We start from the raw sequence: 23,071 nt of genomic DNA on the forward strand, positions 1-23,071 counted from the left end.
GCAGAGAAATGAGAGTGAGGTGCCCTGGAGACCAAGGGACCTGCATGCTGCCCAGGCCCCACTGCACACACCTTGCCTCATTCAGGCCCTGTGGGCCTCCTGCTCATCCCCGACCCTCGGCACTTCACGCTCTGGTGATGTGGAGTTCCTCGGGGACCTCTGCCCACTGACTGCTGACCATTTTGTTCCTGCTGTTCCCTCATGGTATGCTTTTCCTACTTGCTCTTTAGTGAAAGTCACTCAGTTGTGTCCACACTTCTTTGCAACCCCATGGATTATACAGTCCATGGAATTCTCCAGGGAAGAATAGTGGAGTGGATAGCCGTTCCCTTCTCCAGCGGATCTTCCTGACCCAGGAATCAAACTGGGGTCTCCTGCATTGCAGGCAGATTCTTAACCAGTTGAGCTATCAGGGAAGTCCAATTCAAACTGACTTTTCATCAAGGTAGAGGCTTTCTCTGGGCCTCCATGGCGGCTATGCTGTAATGGATCGTGTGCTTCCGTCATCAGATTCGGAGCTTCTTGAAGCCTGGAATCTGGCCTGAGTGTGTGGTCCCCAGTCACCCATCACAAGGCCTGGCACCCAGTAGGTGCTCAGTGAGTATTCATGAAGTGGGTGTTTGTTGAGTACAGCACCCCTACACCCCCCCCCCCCCCCACTACTGCATGCCATCACCCTTGGGTAGGTGCTCAGATGCAGGCAAAGAGGTGGCCTTTATGGCTTTAGCAGACCCAGAGAAGGCTGGCTGTTCTGTCACTGCCCACCCACCAACTGGGGGCTCCTGGAGAAACCACCGTGTCTTTCTGTATCTCTGGCTCTCGGCACAAGCCTGGCACACAGTAGGCCCTTATAAAGGGGGTTGAATTGTTGGACCCCCTAGAGATCTGTAGTGGGGAACCTCAGCGCTCAGTCCCTGATCCCATCAGCTCAACTGAGGATGAGACGTCTGTTTTGTGGGGTAAGTAACAAAGCTAAGTAGGACCATGCTGCTCTTGACAGGCTAGACCCCTGCCCCTGGGCAACAAGCCCACACCCTGGCTAGTTTTGGGGGATGAGCCAATATGGCTAGGGTGTCTGGGATGGAAGAGACTGAGGCTCTCAGGTGGCAAGAAACAGAGCAAGGGGAGGCGGGCCTCACCGCGCCCTGCTGTCCTCGGCCCAGCGGAAGCACTGGGTCCCCGGGCCCTGCTCTGTCATACAGCCTGGAGCAGGCGGCCGAGGTAAGCTGTGGATTGAGAAATTGGTTCAGTGGCAGGCAGACACTGCACTATTTGGCTTTGAGGCCTGTAATTCTTGGCTTCAAATCTCTACAGGCTGAGCGAATGGATAGGATGTGGGCCCCCAGAGGGCAGAGCTGGGGCCCTGGAGTTAAAGCTACTGGAAGACATTCCTCCTGAGGTGTGAACACCTAGCAGAAAGAGATGTCAAAGAATGGAGGAGGCTGCATTGAGAGGTAGTAAGTTCCCCATCGCTGGATCTGTGTAAGCCAGCTGGGGGAAGGACAGATGGTACATGTGTTGGATGAGAGTGTGTTGGTTCCTGGACTCTCAGGTTGAGGGCAGAGCTGAAGATGAACCCCTTCTCAGGAGCTGAACTTGGGTTAGAACTAGCTCACTCTGACCTCTAAGTCACCTCTAAGAGACATCTCCATAGACTCTGCAACTCTGTGACTCAACTTCCATCTGCCAAAGACCACACCAGACTCAGTTCTGTGAACTCTGCAGAGAAGGGCAGGCTGGCGGCTGCAGGCTGGGTGGAGTTCTAGTGATGGAGCCAGTGTTCCAGCAGGGCCTCCCTAGCCTGCTGGCTATTTCACAAACACACCAATCCCACACCCATCTCAGAGCCATCACACACACTTTCTCAGGCACCTTCCTGACCTGCCCCCACAGTTGGTTCACTCTCATGTCACCTTCTCAAAGAGGCCACACCCTGTGCGGTAAATGACAATACACCCCGTCCCCAGCTGCTGGTGGCTCACAGTGTCCTTTCCTGGATGCTGCCCTGGGCCCCAGGGAACAGCCTCACCCAAAGTTTCACCTCCCAGGCTGTGGCTGGTGGCAAATGGCTAATGTGGGACCTCAAGGCCCCATACCTGGCCGCAATTTGGGATCTGAAAGGCCACCCAGCAGCGATCTCTACAGGACCGCGGGGGCCTCATCTATTCCGCCCAGTCGTGCCCTCCTCCCTTGCTCACAGGTCTCTGAGAGTGTGCCCCAAGAAGCCTCCTGCCACAACCTTCCATCTCCAAGTCTGTTCCGGGAACGCTTTCCTTCAGATCCTCTGACATACCTTTCTTTCTTTGTCATCTCTACATTGGAATGTAAACTTCATGATAGTAGAGACTTTGTTTTGCTCACTGCTCTCTAACTGGGGCCTTGCTGCATACCTTGCTGACACCTATCAGATGCTCCAGGACACCCTGTGGCTGACAGCTTATCACCTGGAGTTGAGGAGTGGGGATGGGGATTCTCTGCAGGTTCCCAGACATCTCTGGGAGACAGGTCCCTAGAATAGGGTGGGCTTCCAGCAGCCAAGCAGGTAGGCCCCACAAGTCGTGACTTGTGGATTTGTCACAGGGAAGACAGTATGACACACTCAGGTCACATACACACTTTAAGGGACTTTGTCCTGCCGCAAAAGAGGAAGCAGGGAGATGCTGTCTAAAGCCTGAGGTGACCTTGACCTGCTCTTTCAAAGCCTTGGGCCTACTGCTAAGGACAGTCCAGCGAGTCACAGAGCCTCTGGTGAGGACCCGCCCTAGGTCCAGCCTGAGCCAGCCTTGGGAGAGGACGAGACAGCCTAAAGGGCTGCCCGAAGTAATCTCACCTTTTCATGGGACTTCTGAAAACCTCCAGACCCCTCTACTTGATGTATCCTGGTCAAATGTGGCCTGTTAATCCCCAAGGAGGCAAAGCCTGAAAGGGAAGAAGGTGCTTTATTCCCACTTTGCAGATGAGGAAACTCAGGATCTGAGAGGAAGCTGGAATATAGGAGACTCTTGGAAATGGCGTTCCCCAGTCCACTGAAGCCTGCTGCAAGTGAACCAAGGAGCTTTCTCATGGATCCGCAAGACACAAATACACGACAAAATAAGTACATTCACATGTGCTCACAATGCCATCGACAAAATTTTGGTTCCAAACATCTGTTGCTTAAAAGTCCAAGTCCCTATAGTGTGATTTTTATACCAATAATGGGATACCCCATCCACCTTCCTCCTGCTTCCTTCTCCCAGACTGGCTCTAGGTGAGTCGTCTGTTCTCAGGCCTGAGGCCGAACAGGGCCTGAAGATCACCCTGTAGTCCTCCATCCCAGTGTTGAACGAGGAAGGGAAGGTAAGAGATGGGGAGGCTGAGGCAGGTGGGCATTTGGGATTTGGGGAAGTGGGCACATCTTTGTGGAGGGGGCAGGTGTCATCACATACGAACTTTCCAGCTCTTCACACTGCACCACATGGTGTCTGAGCCTCACCTGCATGGGGAGGATAGAAATGCCAGTCCTGCCCACCTTACCTCGCAGACTGGCTTTGAGGGGCCTGAAGGGAGACAGCAGTGGGCACTAGGCTCTGCAGCTTAGCTCCAAGGTCTGAGGTGACAGACCAAGGCTAGCCACTGGGGTTGTCCTCACCCCAGAGGCTGGGATGAGTGCCCAGGCCTCCCTGCAACCCTGGCCCCTTTCCAGGGCTGTCCTCAAGCTACAAGGTCACCTGCTGACAGCCTGCTTGCTCGCAGACTTTGTCCCACACGCTCAAGACCCAGGCAGGCTTGGCCCTCTCGCTTATCATTCTACCAGCCACTGGGGGGTGGGTGGTGGTGGATCTGCCCCCTCAGCCTGGCTTCAGACCACCACCATGACTCACCCAAGAATGATTGAAATGGCCTCCAGCTGGACTCTGCACAGTCACCCTGCCAACCTGTCCTCCATCTGCCCATAGAATGTTCTTATGGAAAAAAAAAAAATCCCTTTGACTCAGCAATTCTGCTTCGGAATTTATCCAATGGCTGCGCAGGCAGAAGTACTCTAAGATACGTGAACAAGGATGCTCACTGCAGCATTATTTGTAATGGCTAACAACTAGAAATACCTCGAATGTCCATCGATAGACATTAATGCCACTGCTCAGAAGAACTAGGTAGCTCACATGTGCTGATGTGGCAAGATCTGCAATCCCAAGGTATTAGGTGAAGAAAGAAAGGTGTAGAACAGTCTATAGATAGGATGACACTAAGTAATGTACCTATATGCATCCCTATTATACATATGCTATACATACTAAGGTGCCACATTAAATGACTCCAAGCTGTGGTCACCCCCAGGGAAGAACCGGGGCTGCCTTGGATGGGTGACAACTTGTACCTGGGGAAACCTGAAGTGCCAGCATCCCAGGGCCTTGAGAACTGGCCCCTCCAGCCTCACCCCCACCCGCACTGTCCCCACCTCCAACCACTCTCTGCTGTTTCGGCACACATGCTGCCTTCCCAAGTAATCCCTTCATGTGCATACACCACCAGCCCAATCTGTCCTTCTCCTGGTAAACCCTCCTGCTGCCCCCGTCCCCACCCAGCCGAGCCTAAAAGGTACCTTGTAAAGTGTAAGAAGCACACCCTGGGAGTCAGACACACACAGGGCTGGAAACAACACTGTCATGTGTGGAGCTGACAGGGGCTCCTGGACTTCCTCCTGCAGCAGGAAGTGTGTCCTGGCCGCCCGCTCTCAGCAAAGCCACTTAGGAGTCACACTCAGCCCCAACAAAGCCACCTCATGAGGTCCCTCCTGTGTCAGGAGCAGTGTGTCCGCTGACTGGTGACTCACCACTGGTGTTCATGGAAAGGCTCAGCACCTCGGCAGCATGCGGGTGCCCATGGAGCTCGAATCAGCCGAGGCCTCAGGTACAAACCCAGTGAGCCCAGTCCCTCCTCCACTTGATGCCGCTACTCTCTCCCCATGGGGGCCGATCCCCAAGGCTCTCCCAGGCTTTCCCCAGGAAATCTCCACTTCAGAGTTTCCTAAGGGACCGGACCTAAAATTTCAGCTGTGTGACCTTCAGTGATTCCTTACACTACCTGCACCTCCTCAATTATGGGGCCCAGAAGAGAGCCCAGCACACAGCAGGCACTCTCAACACTTTTCTTGGATGTGGAAATGACACTTACCTTGCAAAGGCTGTGTGAGGACTGAACAAGATGCTGTGTATGAGCTGCCTGGACCAGAGAAGGGCTTGATGTTATCTGAACAGAGGTCAGCTGAACCAGGGATGTACTCAGTCCATTAACCAAGATACTAGTGGGAAATCTACAATGAATATTCTATTCAGACTTCCTGCAGTCATTGTGGAATGTGTCCACAATTTAAAAAATTCCCACAGAACCTAGTGACCACTCCAGAGCACCTAACAGGAAGTAAACATTACATACACTTAATCTATAGTCTGTAAGACAATGTAGGTCACATTAACCACAAGTTTTTAGATGATGAAATTGAAACTCAGAGAGAGAAGATTCTTATGTAAAATCACAAGATGGGTCACAGACAAAGCTGGGGCAGGTGAAGCTCCAGGGCTGGCCCTTGCAACAGAGGCAGACTCAGGGGCAGGGCCTGTGCGTAGCTGTGGGTGCCCCACCTGAAAGCACCCTGACAACAAACACAGGCTCCAGTGCGCCGAAAGGGCTCTTTTATTGTCGGAGAGACCACCGGCCCGAGGAGCGCTACAGCTTCAGGCACCATCCAGGCTCCAGGATTCTCAGGAAGAGCGGGGCGCAGGCGACTCCAGCCTCAGAACAGTCCTTGGCTCACACGGCACCGTGCAAATACAGAGCTAAAAACTTCCTGAATGTCTCTGGCTGGAAACCAGTCGGCCCAACAGGTTCCTGGAAAGAAAACAGCCCATTAGGATCTTGCTACTAGGTTTAATGGCAGCAATTAAAACAAAGGTCGGTTTTATGTAAATCCTAAGTGCCTGGATAATAACTGTTTCTTTCTCTTGTGATCAAGAAGGAGTGCTGGGGAGCTGGTGCCAAGTGATGCCAGGTGGGGGCTGGGCTCGAGAGGAGGACAGAAGGCGTCTCCGCACCTCTCAGCAAACTTATCTGCTGACCCTGCCCTGATCCCTAGTCCCGCTCAATTCAACCCCCACGGAAAAGTGTTTCATTTGCTCCTTTTAACTCCCAGGGATGAGAATTCCTCATTCATCCCACACACACTTATCAGGAGCCTTCTCTGTATGAGAGCTGTGCCCAGTGCTGGAAACCCAATAGTTACTTGAATCTGGCTCCCACCCTCAAGGAGCTTCCAGTCAGGGGTGCAAATAGTGGTAATGAAGGGTGACAGGCCTCATCATGAAGTAGGAAAAAGATGCTAGGAAAGCGGGAGAGTAAAATAACTCATTGACTTCCATACATAGAAGAAAACATGTATGAATGAGTACTAAAGGGCAACTAGAAAGAGCCAAGAAGAAAAAGAAAGGGTGAGGCTGGAGCCCAGGGCCATGCTGGTGGAGGTGGGGTGGCTAGAGGAAGAGATGGGTAAGGAGGAGCCACGTGACCACACCAGGACAGGCCTGGCAGTAAGTCATGCTCATGGAAGGAAAAGGTTCAAAGAAAAGGACCTGAAGCCACGAAGAGGAGACAGAGGACAACTAAGAGCAAAGATGTACGGAGGTGGCTGTTGTAGCTACACAGGCGAGGGACAAAGGACAGGGTCTGGGGCCAGAGAGAAGGGCTCACACCAGCAGGCATTTCAAGGGTATGTCAACATTGATAGAACTCGTTATTCAACTAACATACAGATGATGTTCAAAGACTCATCAACCCCATTAAGCAAATCTACTCAGGCCCTGCGTGACACACAGCTAGTGAGCCACAGACCCAGCAGTACACCCACGCCGTTCTCTCTCACCCCCAAATCCTGTTCTGTCTCTTTACAGGCTTTATCACTGCCTGATATTATATTATGAATCTGTTAAGATATGGTCACTGCCCAGAGCACAGAACACAGGCCTGGTCTCAGTCAGCTGAGCACTGGAGGTGCAGCAGTGACGGATAGTCCACAGAGGAATTCCGTCTGTGGAGTGAAATGAATGAACACGTTATTCACAGACTCGGCCTTCCAGGAGCTCAGGGCTCAGTTTAACGGAGGAGGAGAACACATGAATAGACAACCGCAGGACAGCAGTGTGACTGCGCTGTGATGGGGGCACCCAGGCTATGGCGACCTACCCGTGGAACTTAAGCAGGGCTGGGACTGGGATGCTGGGCTTTAGGCTAAACTTGGAATGACAAATAGGGACAACCAGATGCAAGAGAAATGGGGGAGGGCGAGTGGAAGAAGAGGGAGTGGGGTGCAAGAAGGAAGGAGCCTCCTCTATAAAAAGAACACAACTTACTAGGATCCTGAGCTGCTCAGGCAACTGGAGACAAAACTGAGAGGAGTGGAGCGTGGTGGGGGTGTAGAGGGGAGCACAAAGAGCTGGGCAGGGCCCAGGGTGGAAAGTGCTGTTTTAGATGATGGACTGGGCTGAAGCAGCCCTCCAGGCAGACTGAGGTCCTGAACATGAGGTTCCTGAAGCCAGGGCTCCACTCACAAGCACTCCTTCAACCCCAAGCCAGGCTCTCGCTGAGGACGATGAGCCATGGCCCCGGTCCAATCACCAAGCCAGAGATGGCTGGACTTACCACAACCACCTTCTTTTTGATCACTGGGAGACACCAGAAGTGCTGATAGAGGAGCTGATCGGAGTCCACCCAGACTAGATTCTTGACGCCCTCCTCGGAGGCCAGATCTGTGGTGTTCAGTTGCAGCACCAGGAACTGGAAGACACGCCCATCGGTGCCCACGCTCTGCACAACTACTGGCTGCTCCAAAACCTTAGGGTCGTTCTGAGAGGAAAAGAGGACAAGGAAATGCAATCAGAAATGGCGAGGCATAAGAACAGCACAAACCAGGCAATTTCTAGTTCTGGCCTTTTAAATAACCCCCTACCCCACTGAGTGGTTTTCCTACAATGAAAGATGAAAATAGAAGGTGGAGCTAAGGGCACTGTCCAGGGCTAGGCCTTCTTGCACATACCCAGCCTGGCTCTCCCTGGGCTCAGATCAATCGTGGCCCCAGTGTACCTGCTCTTCAACTTGAGCACACTAAAGTACTAATTCCTGCCACTGAGAGGTGACTGCCAGGCAAGCTGCACAGTAAGGGAAGATGAGCTGGGAGGTTAATGACGGGAAACCCCCCAAACTCATGGTATAACCTGACGGTGACAATGATGACGCTTATCAAATGCTGACCTGGAGGGTCAGTGCATATGACAGACATGATCTCATTCAGTTCTCACTCCATCTGATGGTTGAGGAGACAGACCAGCTGAGGCAGTGACTTGTCTGAGGTCACAACGACATGTGACATCAGCACCCACAGTGGCTGGTGCTCAGTCAGACACACCCTCTCTCTGCCTGACTCTACCCCTCAGGGCCGGGCTTCTTGGAACGTCCTAAGCCTGCAGGCAGGCATCTCACCTGGGCTTTGAGCTCTCAAAATTCAACTCTGAGTGTGTCCGATTCCTGGGTGTCCACTCCAGCTGTGTCAGCCCCAGGCTTTCGCCAGTTGACACATTTGCTAATCATCTCTTTCCATCAGTGCCATCGATAACAGTAACACACTAGCAACCATTTACTAAAGGCCTCTCATGTCCCGGGCATCACAGCAGTCTCACACAGTCACCTCTAATCTCATAAATCCAGTGGTATATACCCACTTAGGTCTCTTCCCTGGTGGCTCAGCAGTAAAGAATCCGCGCTGCTCTGCAAGAGCCATAGGGGACGTGTTCGATCCCTGGGTCGGGAAGATCCCCTGGAGGAGGGCACAGCAACCCACTCTAGTATTCTTGCCTGGAAAATTCCATGGACAGAGAAGCCTGGCAGGCTACAGTCCTTGGGGCCACAAAGAGTCAGACACAATTAAAGCAACTTAGCATGGCATGACACGGCATACACATTTAACAGATGAGGAAACAGATTCAGAGAGGCGGTATAACTAGCTCAAGGTTATCCAGGACAAGACCCAGGCTGTTAAATCTCTTAAAATCTTACTGTTCTAGTTTACACCTAGTGTCCCATTCTGATAGTAGCACCTCTGTCACTCTCACCAGTATTCCAGTTTCGATGACAAGTCATATGTTCACCCTACTGAGTCTGCAGGAATCCAGTCTGATGACTACTACCCAATGGACAAAGGATTCAATAGGCAGGCCCCGTGAAGGAAAGCATCCTTGATTCAAAGATGCTGCCTACTACATTCACTGCTCTAGGGCTGAATCTGACATTAGGAATAGCTAATGGCAGACCTCAGTGAGGGCCACACTGGGACTGCTGGCCTTAGAAATACCTGTTCTTAGCTGCATGAGAAATAAATAAAAAGAAAAGTACCTCTAAGTGTTAGCTGAGAATTCTGTATTGACTCTTATCTCCCTCTACAGATCAATAAAACTGCAGGTAGTACATAAATTTCTCAGCAATTTTACCTTTTACACAGAGGCTCTTCCCATAATTGCTCAACCTCACATCCCCAGGAATAACCTGTCCTGGAGGGGCTGAGGGAGGCCTCCTCTCCCACCCAGCTGGGTGGCGACTAGCGACAGTGCTGCCACTATGCCCTGCTGGCACAGGAGCTGCCGGGAGCCTCAGGCCTGGGGCCTGGCAGGGGACTCTGCCTCCCTCTCCTGCCCCGCAGTCAGGAGGCAGCATGTCCCCTGAGGCTGCAGAGATAAAGGTCCTAATGCCTGCCTCCCTACTCTTTGGCTGCAGGATCCTAGGCAAGTTACCCAACCTTCCAGAGCCTTCAAAAAGTATGTCAGAGAACAGAAATTAAGATAACCTCCCAAGGACTGGAAAGACACAAAAATGTCACATAAAGATACAACAGCTGCTAATCTCTTAGCTGTGTAACCCTGGGGAAGTTACCGAACCTCTCTGAACCTGTTTCTTCATCTGTAAAATGAAGCTACTAGTATCTGCCACAAGGGGGCTGCTATAAGGATTAAATAATGCAGTAGTTCTCAAATTTTAGTGTTGTGGTTTTCAAGTTTGTACCATCATCACCTGGAGGGCTTGTTAAAACTGACCTCCAGGCTCCACCCCCAGACCTTCTGATGCAGGATGTCAGGTGATCTGAGAATTCACATTTCTAACAAGTCCCTAGATGGTGTTCATGCTGCTAACAATTCAGGGTCATATTTTGAGAACCACCGCTATAAGGAGCCCTAGTTAAATGTTTGGCATGTGGCAGATGCTCAACACAGACAAAGTCCATTCTACTCCCTATCTCATCAAGCTAACCACACTGTACCAACCCCACCTAGTTCCTAGACCAAGGAGGATGAGAAAAAGAACATTCTGAAGTTCACTGCTCCTCCAGGAGGGCCTTAGGTTCTAATCAAGACCTGGGAGCCTGACAGCAGCTCTCAAAAACATTCTTCCCCTCCCACCTTCCAACACACACACAAAACCAGGGGTCTGGTGTCCCAGGCCTGTTTGGGGACTTCGATATTGCTATCTCCTGCCTGGAGGCCTTTGCTCCCCAGCCAGGCTTTCCTCCAATCTTGGAACAGCATTGTGTGACAACCACTCAGCTTGCATTCTATAAAATCTAGGTCCCTGAGACCTCCTCTTAGAATCCAGGGGCAACCATCCAAGTGGTATGTTGGGTCTTCAGAACCTGTCCTGAGAGGGCAGGCAGGCCTGGGCCATCTCCTGCCTTCCTGATAAAGCCCTGTGCTCAGGCTCTGTTAGTACAGTTTAGAGGCAGAGTGCTGGAGGACATGTAACTGAAGCCTCAGGAGTTGAGACCATCTTGTCCCAATCCTTTCTCCACCATGTACTGTGTGTAATGCTGGACAAGCTGCTTTTAGCTTTCCTGGGACTCAGAAGTATAATCTGAAAAATGGGGATCACAATGAAACCTTGTGGGCTATTGTGATGAGGCATCTTATGTAAAGATAGACACACTGTAGGCCCCAGCAGATGGTAGGGTGAGTGGAAGTGCCTCTCCTTCAGTCAAGCAAAAGAATTCCCTCCACACTTCCTTTCCTTTGAGCAGGGTAAGGCAGGAAACCGACACAACGTTAAGACAGCTTGGTGGTCTTCCCCACACACATACCCCATACAGGAGCCGGGCCTGAGCCAGCGCACTGCCGAAGGCAAACAGGATCATCTTGGCCTGCAACTGATGTGGCTGAAAGCGGTGTGCTCGTAAGTTGGCTGACTCCAGCAAATACAAGGTGTGGGGATAGGGGTAAGGATAGCCCTCTTGGAATCCTGCAAAACACGTCATCATGTGGAGGGACAGGTTAGTTGGCCCACCCGAAGCCTCAGGAAAGTCACCCCACCGTAGCTGAGTGCCAGAAACTATATATTTTGGGTTTTTTTTTTTTTTAAGATTTTGTTGTGGTGGTGGTGGACTGTTTTTAAAGTCTTCATTGAATTTGTTACAATATTGCTTCTGTTCTGGGTTTTGGGTTTTTGGCTGGAAGGCATATGGGATCTTAGCTCTCTGAGCAGGGAGAGAACATGCCTCGGAAGGTGAGGTTCTAACCCCTGGACTGCCAGGGAAGTCCCTAATCTGGCCTGTTTTTGAAAATAAAATTTTTACCGGAGCACAACCACACCCACTCATTTACATATATCTATTAAATAGCTGTGACAGAGACTGTATGTGGCCTACAAAACCTAAAATACCATTTGGTTCTTTATAGAAAATGTTTGCTCACCTGTTCGAAGTGATTCTTGCTGGCTAGCTCTCTAACCCCTGAACCTCTTCAATTGAACCAATTCAATTTCTCATTCAATCAGGTATACAGATGACAGTGATACTAGAAAGATAACCTGAAACCTATAGTAATTATCTTTTTAAAAAGCAAATCTCTTGCAAAATACTTCATTATTAGTAACAAACGGGGTCTCATACCCCACAACACAGTGCTGAGAATCCAAGTTCAGCACTCGTTCATCTGAGCCACAACCCTGCTGGGTCACCGTTTCTTCACTTGCATGGCCACGGGCAAACCCTCGGAGGCTGGAGGCTGCTACAGAGAAGGACCAGGATTGGCAAAAGTGGACGAAATGGAGGAATAAAGAGGCTGGGAAAGTGTGAGCTCTGAAAATCCCAGGGGAGGGCATCACTTAAGAGAGACCCGACTTTCCTGTCTGCCTCGATTCCTCCACATGTGTGAATACGCATCACTCAGCACTCACTCTGTGCCAAGCTCTAAGACAGGCACCAGGGACAGAGCCGACACAGCGCTTGCGACTGCCTTTGAAGAGCTCACCAAGTCTAGAGGGGAGACAGACAGGAAAACTGATCACATCCACTCAGAGGGACATGTCAGGACACGAGGGGAGCCAGGGGGCTGGGTGAGGACAGATCAAAGGGCCCTGACCAGACTGCGAGGTTGTAGAGCATTTCTGGGAAGAAGTGAGTTCGAAGGTGAACTATGACCGATGAGTAGTTACTTAGCTGAAGAGAGAGAGGGGCGAATGGTCAGAGTGCAGGCAGAGGGAAAAGAAAGAGACAGAGAATGGTGGTGAGAAAAGGACAGTGGGAATAAAGGGAGCCTGTGGGCGAGGAGGAAAAGATGGGGCTGGAGAGAGGGGCAGAGGGCGATGTGAAGGCCCTTGTGTGATAAGCTAAGGAGTTCAAACTTTATCCAACAGGCAGTGGGGAGACGGGCATGAAGAGCGATGGGATTAAATCTACGTTCTAGAAAGACTACTCTGGAACTGTGAACTAGAGGGACGAGAGAGGAAATGGCCCGGGTCACACTAGCCCACTAAGAGACTGGGGTAAAGGGCTGGGTGAGAGACAGTGGGGACTGACTGAGGCACAGCTGTGGAAAGGAAGAGAGGCTGGGGAGGAAGACACTGCAGTTCACAATGACTGGGTGAATGGCAGGGACTGCAGGCCTCCCCAGCCCGACTCCTTAGTTTCTGTCGTGTCTCACTGGGGAAGTGGTGGTGCTTTGTTCGATGGAGGTGGGGTGAATAGCCCCATTCAAGGACTGTGGGCTTCCTCCATCCTAGCAGAAGGTTGGCCAGAGTTTATAGGGTGCACAGAGAGGGGCTATCTTTCAAGAGAATTATAAATAAAGGAAACATTTGATGCCTGGTCAAAAGCCCCTCAAGCTACCCATTACAACTGATGCAACAGAATGACTTCTTCGGGGTCAAAAGTAAAGTCAGCCTCTGAGTCAATCACAACTACCCCAGAGTCTTAGTTTCCTTAGGGTTAACAACACCTATCTCACAGGGCTGCTACATGGCTCTGAGGAGAAAATGCACATGAGATCCTAATACTAAGTACTCAATGTTTCCTTTCTCTTTGGAAAAAGCCTGTCCCTCATCTGCATGCTGCCTAAAAGTCAAAGGCTTTGATACTCACCCGTGTTGTCATTCACATCATAAATATGGCATTCCTGAAGGCTGATAGTGGGAGATATGGGATAGAAAGTCTCGAGAACATGATTCTTAGTAGCTTCCACTTCCTCTTGGGAGGCAATGGGAGGCAGAGGATCCTTAGCATTCAGCTGGGCTCCACTGGAACCATGGACCTGAATCAAAGTAGACTCTAAACGGGGAGAAAGGCAGTTAGTCTAATCTGGTCTAAAGCCTTAGCTAGGCAAAGTCAAAAGCTTTCATCCTGCTATGCTCCTCAAGTCTTTTACAGCTTCACTATCTGATCTGCCTCATCATAGAAAATACAACTTTGGAAATTCATCCTTGTGCTTATCATATAAGCAGGTGAGCCTTCATCACTTCATGTCTGGAAGCCATTCTCTGCCTCTGCTACGCCTTGGAGTAGACAAGTAACATCAGATCCAAAAGACTGAGTGGCCAGGCTGAAGTCACAGAAAAAGCACCTAACAGGACTGGAGTTCAATCTAGTGATCTTCATTCTATAGACTAGAAGGGGACACGAAGACAAGATGGTGGAGGAAGGACCTGAGCTCACCTCCTCTCACAAAAACATGGGAACAACTAACTGTGGAACAACTATCATCAAAAATGATTGGAAGCTACCAAAGAAGATATTCTACTTACAAAGACAAAGACAAGATGGTAGGAGTGTTACATTTGTGACATAATCAAATCCCATACCATCCAAGTGAGTGAGCCACAAACTGGAAAATAATTGTATCACAGAGGTTCTCAAGTTCTGAGCCCTACAAAAGGTTCCTCCGCCTGGCGGTCTGGCATCAGGAGGAGGAAGTCCCAGGGCACTTGGTTTCAAGGCCACCAGGGCTTGACCGCAGAATCTCAACAGGGCTGGAATAGAAAGAAATGCCACTCCTGGAAGGTGGATGCAGGGTCTTCTAAGAGCACCAGGACCCAGGGGGAAAAGCACTGAGCTCACAGGATCCTACTGCTGACCTTAGAGGGTCTCCTGGGGGGGAAGGGGGTTGGGGCGCAGGGGCGGCTGTGGTCACACTGGGGTCACGGAAACCCATAGTGGAGAGGTACTGGGGAGTACTAATTTGGTGTGAGCTGTCCTGGCCCCACCCAACAGCCCATATGGGCCCCTCCAGTCAAACAACCACAGAGCGGGAACACAGTCCCACTCATCAGCAGACCGGCTGCTTAGTCTTCCTGAGCCCACAGCCACCTCTAAACACACCCCTTGACACAGCCCTGCCTACCAGAGGGACAAGACTCAGCTCCACCCATCAATGGGCAAGCACCAGTCCTTCCCACCAGGAATATTGCACAAGCCTGAAGGGAAAACCAGATACTATAAAATTCAGAGGAAAATATAGGTATTAGATTGGTCAAAAGGTTTGTTCAGGTTTATTACAGAAAAATCTGAACAAACCTTTTGGCCAACCCAATAGAACACTCTTTGTCATAAATTGCAATGATACATTTTCCTATCTACTTCCTAATGAAAACAAACAAATAAGCTAGAACCTATTCAAACTTAAAAGGTTTCGCACAGCAAAGGAAACCATAAATAAAATAAAAGACAACCCACAAAAATGGGAGAAAACAGTTGCAAACAATGCAACTGACAAGGGATTAATCTCCAAAATAAACAAACAGCTCATGCACCTCAATCAACCCAATCAAAAAATGGGCAGAAGATCTAAATAGACATTTCTCTGAAGAAGACATACAGATGGCCAAAAAGCACATGAAAAGATACTTAATATAAGAGAACTCAGTAGGTAAAGAATCTGCCTGCAATGCAGGAGACCTGAGTTCGATTCCTGGGTCAGCAAGATCCCTTGGAGAAGAAAATGGCAACCTACTCCAATATTCTTGCCTGGAAAACCCCATGGACAGAGGAGCCTGGCAGAATACAGTCCATGGGGTCCCAAAAAAGTCAGACACAACTTAGTGACCAAACCATCACTAATTATTAGAGAAATGGAAATCAAAACTACTATGAGGTATCACCTCACACCAGTCAGAATGGCCATGATCAAAAAGCCTAAAAACAATAAATGCTGGAGAGTGTGTGGAGAAAAGGGAACCCGCCTACGTTGTTGATGGAAATGTAAATTGGTACAGCCTCTGTGAAGACTGGTATGCAGGTTCCTTAAAAAATTAAAAATAGAGCTACCATATGATCGAGCAATCCCACTCCTGGGCAGATATCCAAAGAAAGCCATGCTTCGAAAAGACACATGCAGGGGGGATCGGGATGGGGAATACATGTAAATCCATGGCTGATTCATGTCAATGTATGGCAAAAACCACTATAATATTGTAAAGTAATTAGCCTCCAACTAACAAAAATAAGTGGGAAAAAAAAAAGAAAAGACACATGTACCCTGAGGTTCACTGCAGCACTATATACAATAGCCAAGATAAGGAGACAACCTAAATGTCCATCGACCCGGATTCTTTACCACGGAGCCAAGGAAGCCCTACAGTGGAATATTACTCCCCATAAAAAAGCAACACGAACAGACCTAGAGACTATCACACTAACTGAAGTCAGACAGAGAAAGACAAGTATCATACGGTATCACTTATATGTGGAATCTAAACAAATGAACTTATTTACAAAATGGAAACAAACTCACAGAGTTAGAGACAAACGAACGGTTACCACAGGGGAAGGGTGGCGGGGGGGCGGGGAGAGATAGTCAGGCAGTTGGGATTAACATACACACACTGCTATACATATAAAATAGTCAACAAGGACCCACTGTAACAACATATATGGGGGAAAAGTCTGAAAAGAAAATATGTATGCACGTAACTAAACCACTTTGTTGTACACCAGAAAAACAATATTTTTAAAATTAACTATACTTCACTATAAAATAAATTTTAAAAAAAGATTGCTAAAAATAAAGCTTTTATCCTAAAAAAATAGAAAAGAAAAAACCAGAAAACTTTGGTTAAGGTGTTACTCCAGGGTTTCTTGAGAGAGGGACTCACCAATGCACTCTTCTCCCTGTGTTCTTTCCAATGAACCATGAGGCCTGGTGATCTCTGTGGGCTCAGGGGCTGTGGGTTTGGATCTTCCCAAGCACCTGCTCTATGCTGGGGACCAGTTTGACTCTCTTGAGCAGAGAGTTCCTCTCAAGGGCTGACGAGGGAGTAAGTGCTCCAACACTGGGAGACAGCAGAGGTGGGGAAACTGACCTCCCTGGGAGGTCTGGGAAGCTGCCTGAAAGAAGTAATGCCTTCAAACTTGCTTCTGAAAGATGGATAAGAGCAGAGCTTCTCAACTTTGGTGCTGTTCACATTTTAGGTAGCTCTTTGATGAGGGAGGCTGTCCTATGCACTGTAGGTATCTGGCAGCATCCCTGGCCTCTGCTCACTAGATGCCAACAGAGCTTTCACTACCAGCCCCAGCTCTGCTTCAAGTCAGGACAAACAAAAATGTCTCCAGACAAAGCCAAATCTCCCCTAGAGGATTAAACCACCCTTGGCTGAAAACTGCTAGGTCAGAGTTTGCCAGGCAAAGAAAAGGGAGGAAACTTCTAGTGAAGGAGGAGTAACATGTTCCATGATACAGAAGCCTGCTGCTGCATGGCAGAGCTTAGGGGAAGTCAGTGCAGATAACTGGAGCACGATACAGTAGGAAGGAGGGAGGGAGACAGAAGTACTGAGACCACAGGCTAAGCAGAGGGGCTGCTAAGCCCAGGAAAAGGGTTCAACTGACCTCAGTAACTCAGTTTAAAAAAATGAGCCAGTCAGAAAGCCTCACTTGTTAGATTAGCATACTTGCCACAAGGAGACACAGGTGTATGAGCAAGCGAATGCACATCTGACTAAGCAGCAAGCCTGCTGCTGTGAATGCGAGCAGATGCCCCTCACAGAGGTGCCCACAGGAAGATGAATGTCATCTAGAAAGTCTCCTGGACAATGGCCTCCTACGGACTCTCCACAGAGGCAGATTTTTCTCTGAAGGTCCTTGAGTTTTCAGAAATACAAATCAAATACTACAATCACAATGTGATGGGAATGGACCAAGGCTGTGATGCTGTATGTCTAAAAACTGGTCTGACCAATAGCACTGTCATTTAATTAACATGGGCCCTCCTTTACTGGCTATGCAAAAAGGGATACTAAATCTGTGGATGGATAAACTCTGATCCACCTGTTAAAACACCTCATACCCACACTTCAAGAACAGTTTTCTCAAGTACTTCCTGTTTCTTCGCATATCATCTGCAAGGAAGATAAATGTGCCTGGACCTCTCGTAACCTTGGGTTTTAGATTCTCCCCACAGAATACTCTACTGTGGTTTCCAATTCAATTCCCTCCACATCCCTTCTCCAGTGACAGCTCCAAATGGGGCAGTTTAATTAGAGGTAATACTTGATAATGGGCCAACAAGCACTCCTCTATTAATGAGGTTCACTAATTTCCTTAGTGGTGCCATTACCTCTGCAAAGCTGACTCTTTGCCAGGAAGTCCATACTCACAGGGGCAAACTGGTGAAGCCTGACCAAGTCAATGTCCTAAAAACCCAAACTGTTCCACAGCTGGTTTCCCTGCTCTAGGATTCCACCAAGGACAACACTTGAGTTCTCGGAACATCCCTACCTAAAACATCTGGGATTTGGTATTGATTCACCCGTCCCTTTAGTCGGCACCTGTTGTGTGGCACTGTTACTGTGGACAAATAAGACACAGTCTCTATCATCAGAAGTTCACAGTTTGGTGGGGCAGATAGAAAAGATACTAGATAATCACAAAACATAATATAGTATAATGTGTGCTATGGCAAAAGTAGACATATGGACAAAAGGAGCAGATAGCTGATCTGTGGATTTGCATGAGACGTGGGCTTGAGCTAAGTCATACAGACAAGCAGAAATTAGTCAAATGAGGAAAACAGAAAAGAACATTCCCTGCAGAACGTATAGCACTTGCAAACGCAAAGCTTGATGCCAAAAAGCTGCAAGTGGCCAAGTATAAACATGGGAATGGAGGTGGGGACGGCAGAGCAAGAGATAAGACTAGAAAGACCAGCTGGTGGTCAAAGCCCAGGAGACCTTGGATACCACCATGAACTGTTAAGCTATTAGGAGGCAATAAAAGATTTGAACCAGGGAAGGGACAGAGAGAACCTGTACTTTAGAAAGATCACTCTAGCAGCTCTTCAGAAAGTGGATTTGGAAAAAAAGCATGAGAGTAAGAAGGCTCTTGCAGTAGAATATGAGCTCTGAGAGTGCAGACTGTGTTTTATAACTTATGGTCAACATTTAGGCACTTGGAGGCACTCAACTGATATGGTATGAATTAAGTCTTAGAAAGAAATGATTACAAGAAAAAAAGGCTGGGCAAAAACTAATGACACCGAGGATGTGTCTGAGCCACAAAACTGGACCATGAAGGATGGGAGTGAGAATAGGTATGGCAGCAGGAATGGGAATATAAGCTGGTGGTGGGGCTGAGAGTAGAAAGACAAGGAAAGGATAGGGCCTTTCTGGTGTACAGGACTAACCTCGTTTCCAAGTAGTAGATAATATGTTGTTTTGAGCACAGATCCGCCTGGCCAGAGAAGGATGCTTGAGAATCTGGGATTTACACAGCTGGATCAGGCTGTCGACAATGACTGGGCTTGGAGAAAAGAAGAGATATTTGGAGGTGTAAAGCTGACTCCAAGATCCATCAGTAGGAAATCTTACTGACTTGGGGGAAACTTACCAGTAGGTCTCTCTCTTGGGGATGTCTTCAGTAGAGTGCCAGAGACGAGCATGAAAGATCGCATTCAGAACGCGTTCATCTTGGTTCTCTATGTGGTTCCTCGGATTGTCAGCAAGGCTAAGCACTTTCTCGGGAAGGCCTTCTATTAACTTGGTCTTGGTAAGCCAGAGGGCCTGCTTTACACCTTTAGGGTCATCAATCACAAAAAACAAACACTAAAAAAAGATGATTCAGAAAAAGATGCTTATGCCTTCCCAGTTGCATTTTGGGGAAAGAGCAGCCTTGAGACAGAGATGGGATTTGTTCTGACATCTGAGGGGACAGAACTAAAAATAAAGAGCAGAAGTGAGGAGAACCATATTTCAACTCAGCTCCAGGAATGACCATCTGCTTAAAAACAGTTAACAGTTGACTGATGTACAGTACTTGCCACAGGAAGAATTCAAACAGCTATTAAAATGGCTGAGATCATGAGACTGAACCTCGCAGGCAAGGGTCGTTTGTAGCCTGTCTGTAGGTATAGAGGATTCAGACCCTAGCATACAGGCCTAGATCAATAGATGCCAACCTTTCAAAACCTAGATCCCTTCTATTAACCCACACCCTAGCCCTGATTGGAAAAGCTCACGTCTGCCAAATATACTTCATTCAATAGATACAGGCCCAGCATCAAGCACATGCTGCTTTATCAAGGGAAAGAAGCTTTCAGAAATAAAGGAAATATCTTCTGGATCATGAATAACTTGAGGAGTGCTGAGTTTGGGAGCACCAGATAATTTTTCGCATCTACCTCTGAGATTATATAATGAGCCATTTTATAAGCAGAATTTTGTATGAAGAGGCCATATGAACTGTACTGCTATATTTGTTAAAAGAATCCTTCTGAAGATGTTTTTCAATTTATTATACTGGGTCCTCCGAGGCCTTCTGAACTTCTCTTTGGCCTCCATACAAGAAGGGTTGGCTTTTCCTGGGTAGAATACTATTTTGTCTTTTGGACATGGTGAACTACGTTAACTCAAAATGTTTCTCTATATCAGGGGCCAAATTCTTTCTTAAAGGGTCAGAGAGTAAATATTTTCAGCTTCTGGGCCATACAGTCTCTGTCACAACTACTCAGCTCTGCCACTCTAGCACAAAAGCAGCCATAGGTAACAAGTAAACAGGTATGTATGATTTATAGAAAAAGGCAACGGGCCTGGTCAGTGGACCCCATCTCCGTACCATCTGTTGACTGCTAGCAAGCTGAGAGCCAATTCTGGTGCTCCCCTATATACGTACAACCTCACAGAAAGGATTTTTTGTACTCACCTCACTGTTTCTATGCTCATCCCCTCACCTATTTTTAATTTAATCTGGCGGTACTATAAAATTTCTATAAGATGCCCAAAATGCTTCTCAGGAAAAAGAGGAAGAACAAAGATTTGATCCAGAGTGCTTAGTCTTTAAAAACTAATTTAACCATCCTACTCTCAGGGGGATGGGGCTGCGGTGCCAGGCAAAACTCCCTTGCTTCACTTTCCCCCAAACTCACTTCCCTAAAGGAGGAAGAGGCGCAGACATAGGGGCCTAAATTCTGCACGAAGTCCACATACCAGTCCTCTAACTCTCAGAGTTAACACTGCATTCTCTTTGACGACTATGTCCATCAGCTGGCAGAGCTCTGGTGACTGCTACTCATTCCAGTTGAAAAAACATCACCTGACTCAGGAACACATCTTCATTTGAAAAACTATGGGATTAAAGCAAACCCAGGACACTTTGAAGGAAAACACCCTCAATTTCTCTTGTGGTGACAAACGAAAGGCATTGAAGCTTTTCACTGTAAGGTTCATAATATATCAGAAACACAAATATTTAGAAATTTAACTTCTTGATTGTGTGGTACAGCAGAAAGAACCCTGGACTGGGGGTCCGGTAACCCAAGTTTTAGTCCCAACACTGCAACTGTTCCTAGAACTTGAAAATGGATAAAATATTAAGAATTTATGGTTCACTAGTATATGAATAATATGTAACAGAGGTGCCATTTACTGAACATTACCATCTACTCTGTACCAGGAGCTTTATCGACAAGTTGGATGGGATTTCATGAAATGGAGGATGGAACTCAAGAGAGATGAAGGACTTTGTTTCAAGTCTCAAACCTTGTAAGCGATGGGGCTGGGAGGAAAACCTTTACATTAAAGCCCAGGATCTCTCCATTACCCCAATCTGCTTCTCTAGCCCTGTATCTTATAGAATTTTATTATAGACTTTACAGAACCTCTCTGCATATGATGAAACTGTAGGATATGTTTTCAGCCTCATCAAACAAGTTAACTTTAACTTCTAAAATACATCTAATGCAATTCATCCACATAGTAATGTTACCGGGATCACGCAAGGGTGCCAAGTCTTCTGAGGTCCTTCACAGCACCTTGCGAGGACACTAGAAGTGTTTAAACGCTGAAAAAACCAGCTTTCAGCTTTCAGGATTGGGTTTGAGCAGTTTAAGAGGCTGGCCAGTTGATTTCTCCTCAAACCAAGGATTTTTTCTCTGGCTGAGTCCCCAAATCCTGCCTGGTCTCTTTCTTCCCTAATTACTTATCAGAAAATTCTGTTCCCACTTACCTGGACCATTCTGTATTTTCAGGACCTGTCCTAACCCCAGCCTGATTTAGGGACTAAGGAAGAATGAGTTGGGAAACAATGGGTAGGAGAACTCAATAGAGACCGCCCCCCATGGGACTCTGGAACATAATTTCTAGTACTGCCCCAAACATACAGATGGTTTTGGCTAAAGTCATTCTGACCTGTCCTTAGTGAGAGTGAAAGGGTGAGGAGGGACTAGATGGTTTTTAGGTCCAGATCTTTTCCCTCAAAACATCTCAGCTCTGACCTCTGACAAAGGTCACTGATCTGGGAAACCAGGGGTGTAGCCCTGGCTTTACTAGATACCCACAGCGCACCTATGAGCAAATCACTGCCAAATCACTCCCCTCTGTCACAGTTACCAATCCTGTGAAAAGACGCAATAGACCTGCAGGTTAAGCACTGTTTCTGTCATCTCTATGCACTATAATCCCCCTCCATCTAAATCTTAAAAGTTACATCTCCAAGGTGCAAGAGTTGGGTCACTGTCAAAACCACTCATTTCGCAGGAGACAGAGGCTCAAGAAGCTTCAGTCACTTACCCCAAATTACACACAGAGTGAGAGGCAGGGCTAGGCCTAGAAACCATGTCTCTTCACTTGGCCACAAAAACTAAAACTCCCTCACACATGCTAGTCTTTACATCCCACTTAATCCTGACAATTCTCAGAAATAAGACTCAATACCGGGCCCATTTCGCAGACGAAGAAACCAAGACCCACAGTTTCAAAGTCTTACCCAACCCCACAGAAGGTCGGGGTTAGTGCTGGATAGAGGAACAAGGTCCCCTCCCGGCCGTCCTGGGGCCTCACCCTCGAGGAGGCGGCAACGCTGGTGGAAGATGTAGCAGACCTCATCCTTGTATAGCGGGTGCTCCTGCAGCGGGGGCAAGCGGCGGAACTTCGGGTGCGTCCAGCCGGGATCCCAGGGCGGGAAGACTGGTCGTGCCAGCCCGGGCATAAAGTGCATCTTCCCCGCGAAGGTGATGGGCTCCAGTCCAGGAATCTCATACACCCTATCCAGGGGAGGAGGCTCCGGCTTTCTCGTGGATCGCACGCCCCACTCGTACGCCCTGCGTCTCGGGACCCCGCAGCCCTCAAGGCCGAGCCGCCAAGGGCGAGCCAGCGCCCGCCTCGCGGGCCCAGACGCCAACGCCATGCCAATCTGCTCTCAAGACCTCCACCTGGACGCCGCCATCTTCCAGCGCGCAAGGCCTGATGGGAACGCGAGGGGCCGACCGCCAGGGTTCGTTTTATGAGTGGCAGGTCCTTTAACCAATCA

General features: G+C 48.6%; 1 protein-coding gene across 1 annotated transcript; it reads right to left on the reverse strand.

Annotated features, from left to right (window-relative positions):
• Positions 1 to 5,653: 5,653 nt before the first annotated feature.
• MRPL37 (mitochondrial ribosomal protein L37) lies at positions 5,654 to 23,023 on the reverse strand. The gene is made up of 7 exons (XM_020871395.2): positions 22,603 to 23,023; positions 19,157 to 19,340; positions 18,954 to 19,069; positions 13,427 to 13,612; positions 11,150 to 11,307; positions 7,675 to 7,878; positions 5,654 to 5,871 (listed from the first exon to the last, which is right to left on the reverse strand). The coding sequence occupies exons 1-7, from the start codon at positions 22,946 to 22,948 to the stop codon at positions 5,794 to 5,796; spliced, it is 1,272 nt and encodes a 423-aa protein (XP_020727054.2). The 5' UTR covers positions 22,949 to 23,023; the 3' UTR covers positions 5,654 to 5,793.
• Positions 23,024 to 23,071: the final 48 nt, after the last annotated feature.

This window comes from Odocoileus virginianus, chromosome 5 (genome assembly GCF_023699985.2).
Source record: "Odocoileus virginianus isolate 20LAN1187 ecotype Illinois chromosome 5, Ovbor_1.2, whole genome shotgun sequence".
Lineage (NCBI taxonomy): Eukaryota > Metazoa > Chordata > Mammalia > Artiodactyla > Cervidae > Odocoileus > Odocoileus virginianus.

Coding starts and splice junctions, on each gene's coding strand:
- MRPL37 (XM_020871395.2), bottom strand. CDS start 22,948: ATGGCGTTGGCGTCTGGGCCCGCGAGGCGGGCGCTGGCTCGCCCTTGG. Junction 19,341..22,602: donor GCGTTGCCGCCTCCTCGAGG/GTGAGGCCCCAG, acceptor ATGACCCTAAAG/GTGTAAAGCAGGCCCTCTGG. Junction 19,070..19,156: donor CCCAAGAGAGAGACCTACTG/GTAAGTTTCCCC, acceptor CTTTTCTCCAAG/CCCAGTCATTGTCGACAGCC.